The sequence below is a fragment of the Eleginops maclovinus genome, chromosome 6 (assembly GCF_036324505.1).
Source record: "Eleginops maclovinus isolate JMC-PN-2008 ecotype Puerto Natales chromosome 6, JC_Emac_rtc_rv5, whole genome shotgun sequence".
NCBI classification, from domain to species: domain Eukaryota; kingdom Metazoa; phylum Chordata; class Actinopteri; order Perciformes; family Eleginopidae; genus Eleginops; species Eleginops maclovinus.
The window spans coordinates 6,694,217-6,700,216 of record NC_086354.1 but is presented as its reverse complement, the minus strand read 5'-3'; the positions used below and the strand labels follow the sequence as shown (position 1 = coordinate 6,700,216).

Sequence of the window (6,000 nt, the reverse complement as noted above, 5' to 3'; positions counted from 1 at the left end):
TAGTCTCGGTAGAGGAGCCCCTCGGGGCCTCAGTAACTGGATTTGGAACATTACGCTGCCATCCCAATCACACTGCACACAATAGACTTGTGACTTAAGAGTCCCTTCCTATTGTGCCCAATTACCGGTTGTAAATGAAACAAGGGGTCTAAGTGATGGAGGATTTGCTCGAGGTCTGCTGAGCACATTACTGCCGACAACAGTACAATGTGAGAAGGATAATTGTTGTAATATATGAAGCAGTCTAGCGCACAAGCAGCCTTTTTCAGTTGCTCCTGCTGGATTTGTATTATTTAAAACCTTTCTTATTTGATCTGACTTATTATTTTTCTGCTTTTCATTAGTCTTCATCATGAGCCTGAGTCTTAGATAGATAGAATCGGAGGATGAAACCCTCTTTATTAGTCACATACATGCACACAGCAGAGCACACACAGTGAAATGTGTCCTCTGCATTTAACCCATCCTAGTACTAGGAGCAGTGGGCAGCTATTGTGCTTTATTCTGATATAGTGCAACTGTCACTAAACTGAATATCCCCGCCAAGATGAATTTATTAAGTATTTGATTGATTGATTGATTGATTGATTGATTGATTGATTGATTGATTGATTGATTGATTGATTGATTATGAATGATTGAAGTATGAGAAAAATAACTAGGCCTATAAATCCTATTCTTGAGATGAAATAAAAAATATTTGTAGTTAGGTACAGATGCTCTTAAATAAAAAATCATTTAAAAAAAAAATCACACAATATTAATTGAATATATTTTGCAATAAATAATGACGGAGGTGTCCTTCAATATATGTGATTTTTATCGCAATTCTGATATCAGTCACAATTATCACAATTCATTATTTTTCCCGAAATGTGCAGCCCGTAGAACCAATATTTAGAATAAATAAAAATGTGATGGTTTTCCAAGGCATTTAATCATGGACAATCTAACAATTTACTCCCAGCTACTACTGAACCTGCTCATCTTTTTATGTTCAGATGAAGTACAGCTTTGTCTGAGTTGAGACTATTTTCAAGAGTCTAGCATGACTGGCCTTTGAGTAGACTGATCACAGATGTTTAAGAACTCATACTGTGCAATCAAACTTTCTTAACACAACCTGCACACACACAGTTTCTCACCAGGTCGACCCATGCCGATTTTCTCCAGGTCTTCATTCTTGACATAGTCGAAGTGGGACAGCCGCGTGACGTTAAGGTCATCTCGGATCCGCAGGAAGTACTGCTGCAGCTGCACCTCCATCAGCAGCTCCAGCAGCCATTCTGTGCCTTCCTCACACTGCATGCTACTGCCCAGTTTCTGTAAAAAACACACAAAGAGCACAGGAAACTGAGTTCTATGTTCTTTCAACACTGTTTTAAAGGCTTGTTCTCGCAGCTATAGAATACAGTTGAATAGAAGGTCACTGAAAAACAATAAAACTATTATTTTCTCTAAAAGAAGGAGAGGAAACTGAGCGCTCCGGTAATTGTTTACAGCCTGCTGAAATACCTGCTTGGACTTAAAATCCACATACCATTATTTAAGTATTAGATAGAAGTTAGGGATGCAGCGAATAGTACAGAACTTCAATAATAACGGTTGAATTTTGAATTGTAAAACCAACATTTAAATGGTCTGCAGCTTTTCTTAATTTTTGCTCAACTATCCATCAACCCTCCTCATCCTTTAAACTCAAAAATACACACACAACCACAAGCATAGAGTGCAGACGGGGTTGACCAAATTGTCATCACATAAACAAGGTCATGCTGGGCTAAATATAGCATTAACTGCTTGTCAGTGGTTAAAAAACTGACAACACTTATTTACTTTGTAATAAATAGGCATTGATTAAACAGATCTTGTGCCATTTTGGTGTAGCCATTCCTTTTAGTCAAAACTACGGTGGCTAACAGTTGCAAACACGTTAAAACGGCCCGATAAACGCGATAAATAATGCAAATAAAAACACCTACAGTAAATGGGCCAAAACACATGGAAATGAAGAAAATATTCTCCAACTTGACAAGACATGCACAGCACTTTGAAAACAATAAACAACATAATAAACATGTGTAGCCGTTACTAAAAGCGCTGCATAAACAAAATGCTGCAAAGAATTTCAAAACGCTACACGAAGCTCAAAACACAACGGAAACCAGAGGACACTAAGAAGTGGGGATTATAAAATTGGCCGACTGACAGTCACCTAGTTAGTCAGTTTCATAATAGTGTTTTGTCAGTCTATATGACTTTCGTTCACCTCATTAAAATAAGGTTAGTTTCCAGTGACAGTTGGCCAACTCATCATGCCCTAGAATTGAATTTTGGCTTATTTAGTGATCAAAAGATGTTTAATTCCCATATATTATAGATTGCTGTCAGCTAGCTAACTAACATAGCTAACCTAGTCATTTCAAATATACTGACAAAAAACTATTATGAAACAGACTAAGAGACAGTTGGCCAGCTTTATAATCCCGAACGTCAACAATTGCATCGTTTTTGAAAGTGCAGCACATTTCTGCTAATGAAAGTGTTTTGGGCCATTGTAGCGTGTTTGCCATACAGAAGAGCAGTAGAAACAACATTTAAAAAACATAAATAACTGGTCTCGAAAACAAAAACGGATTAAAAAAAAAACACAGTAAAGACAAATGAGAGGCTCCTAAACACTCTGACCACAATATATACAGTGTTCTACGCTCCTTCATAAGACACAGATCATCAATCTTCAACGTCAAAACAAAACGTCCCCTGCTTAAAACATCATCAGTCACTGTCTTCTTAATATAACAACCTAAGACATTTAGCTGCAATTCCTCTTAAATCCTGATTGCTTCTTCAAAGGACATCAGTCAAGATGAAGGAGTTGAATAGACAGTAAATCCAGTAAAGAACTTTGAAGATGAACCACTTAAAAAGCTCTAAATTACACCTGCTCACCCAGTACTGTTCCCATTCTTGTTAGGGGAAGTGTCAGAAAAAAATGACATACATTCCTAATCTGCGGAAACTTACAGGGAGATCTTTAGGGCGGAGGCTCCAGGGCGTAGGGGTCAAGGCACTGAGTAGTAACTACACCAAGTGAATGAGGAACTTCCTGTGCTGGGGTAGGCGAGGTTACAAGGTCCGGAGGAAAGTGTCAGAGGTCGCGGCTTCCTTTCTGTCATTCAAACTTCTTAATGGGCTCGGTGAGAGGTCACTTCCTATTGCTTAATGACCGGTGGAGTTAAAGAACGCCTTCCTTTCTCACACACCTAATGTTGGTTGAAAAGAAAAATGGCGTCTACTGTGCCTTTTTCAGAGTGAGTGGTCCTGGATTTTTCCATGAATTTGGGATGCAATGATGCTCGATATGCACGGAGAACTCAATCCCCGATGGTTATGCCAGATGTCCGTATCCTGATACAAATTCATTGCAATGCATATTAAAGTGGGTCAGCCGATATCTCTTTAGCCATGTCTAAACATGCGGCTTTGGCTCACCGATGGGAAATAGTCCACTTGAAGAGAAATCCCCCATTTCGAGCTAAGCAGGTAAGCCCATTATTAACCAAATATAATAACCTGTGAGATCCACTTTATAGAGATGAAGGCTGCATGGAATGCCTGCAATGCCTGTGGCTTTAAGATTAACTACAGTTGCAGTCACTTGAATCCGCCTCCATGTTTTGCAATTTGCTGCATCATGCATGACCCCTACCCTGAGAAAGACGATACAACAGTCTGTTTGGCTACTCCTCTTCATTCTCAACTGTGCCAAACGCTCTCCTACCACATTAATTTCAACCGCAATTAGGAGTTTAGAGCAAACCAACATTTTGCTTCGCATCCAGGAAAGAAACACTATAGTCCGATATGGGGCGTAACACTATGTGTCCTCCACATTGCAGTCCCGAGTCTGGTCTTCCCTGGCAGTCAACATGCAAGTGCTATTTCACTTGACGATGCCAAAAACGCAAGTCAGCTTCCTCTTGGGCCTCTTTCCATGACAGTGTCATATCTGAGGCATGAGGGGTCAAAATCAAGGTGATTGAGCCCCTCGTATCAGATTACTCTGTCAACTTGATAACCAATTTACAAAACTCATTAAAACAAGATTTTTGGAGACAGGTGCTGCTCAGACGTTGTGTACAGTTGTCAAACGTTCACTTGTAGAGGTGAGTCGGATAGGTTGTGTCTTATGACAAAGGTCATATATTGTTACAGATATAGCAAATAACATTTAGGAATGAGGAAACTTGTGAGTTTATTGTTATCTTGTCATATATTAGAGATCTTGAGCTGCTTATAGTGTTTTTCTATAATGGAATGCAGAGGAAGAATCAGATATGGAGGTGTGAGGTCAGCAGGAGAAACAGAACGTTCACTACTTCTTCAAGTGTGACTTGTGGCAGGAGTCTGAGGAATCCAACAAGGGCCAGTATTGGGGCTCTAAATAATGTAATGTAAAACCTTTCTGCATTTTTTTAAGGCACATGAAAAGTGACAAAAAAAAGGTATGGCATGATTTGTTTCTAGTCCAAAATCAAAGTAATACACAAGACAGAAACAAAAAGTTGGATTCAGAAGGGGGGAGAGGGATGTAGGAGTTCAGATGCACAATAACAACAACATGATGTGCCTGCTGAGAAATGCCTCTGGCCTGAATTCATTCCTCATGGTAGTGGATACACACACACATAGACACACAACTCCCGGCCAAAGCCATGTCCTGTATCAAATCAGTTCTGCTCTAACATCCTGCTGCAATAACAACAACCCTCCCAGAGGACGGCCCTCAGTCCAGCTGGAGAGCTCACACACTCACACACACATATGATATTCATAATACAAACGCTGTGTTCAAACATCTGGGTGGACCACATGATTCTGACTAAAGTTACAAAAAAATCCACATCATATTTCATAATATTAAAATCCCTCAAAGGACCACAGAGAGCAGTCATCAGACGGACAGCAGACTTACTCGATATACGTGAAAGTGTGCCAGGAAGGGAAATGACTTTTTCAGCTTGTCAAAGCGCCGCATCCTGAATTCCTTCGTCTGGATGAATGAAAATAGAAAAAAATGTGTGCTTTCAAAATGCCAGAGGTGGCTGCTTGTCTCTTATACCATTACCAAAGATACAGTCCTTCCAATTTGACGTTTCCAGTCTCTGAGGGGATTCCAAGAAGCGTGCACGCTCCTCAAATCTGAAGCCCAGAACCCAAGAAGAAAAACTTCCTAAGATCCTGGAAGCAAATCTACAACATTCCATGGCGGGGCAATGGTCCTGTAAGCCCCTTGTTTGGCTTCAGCTCCCTCGAGAAGGCAAACCATGCAGCTCCTCAGCATGCAAGAGGGAATAAAATTGTCTTCTAATATTTGGGAAATAGGTGTAAAGAGCTGCTGTTTGTAGCAGAGAAAGCCTCTCAGCTTTGCTCTGTGCCAGCTACAGCCATGTGTCCCCCTCAGATAGCAGTGAGCCAGTGATCCAAACTTTCAGAACTTCAGAAATAAGTCACTCCTCCTTCCTCCCTTCCTTTCACTCCCTCACAGACACAGACTCCCCCTCTCTGTCTGTCTTTGCGCGTGCAGCTACTGTCTGTTTGCTTTTCCATCCCCTCCATCGAGCATGGGGCTAAAAATAGGAGCGACTTCTCCCAGATTGAATCGCTTGCCAGTCGGACGTGAAAGCCAGGGTGAGTGACTGTCTCTGGTTTCACATTTTAGGGCGCAACAAGATGTTTGTCTGATCGGTTTCAGAGAAGTGTGATCATGCAACTTTCTCCCAAAATGTACCCCTTTCCCACCCCCTATCTTTCTTTCCTCCACCCCCACCCTCCTGCAGTCAGGCCGGCAGTCCGTGCAGTGCAGAGCAGTGCGTGGTGCGGAGGACAGAGGCTTCATGGTATTCAGCCCCGAGGAGCATTTGATCCAGGGCCAAAGGGTCACATTCAACTGCAGGATGGAGAGCTTGTTTCCTGTGATGCAACCTCCAAATACAC

The 6,000-nt window shown here is 41.3% G+C and overlaps 1 protein-coding gene across 5 annotated transcripts in view; it reads right to left on the bottom strand.

Annotated features, from left to right (window-relative positions):
* The window catches only part of tnk2b (tyrosine kinase, non-receptor, 2b), a 70,391-nt gene that overhangs the window by 22,666 nt on the left and 41,725 nt on the right, over positions 1 to 6,000 (bottom strand). For 3 of the 5 annotated variants that reach the window (XM_063886241.1, XM_063886244.1, XM_063886242.1), the window contains one exon: positions 1,146 to 1,323. In XM_063886241.1, coding sequence (XP_063742311.1) covers positions 1,146 to 1,323 — 178 coding nt within the window. Of the gene's footprint in view, positions 1 to 1,145; positions 1,324 to 3,027; positions 3,111 to 4,978; positions 5,469 to 6,000 lie in introns of those variants that run through there. The other 2 variants (XM_063886243.1, XM_063886245.1) reach the window with 2 other exon arrangements.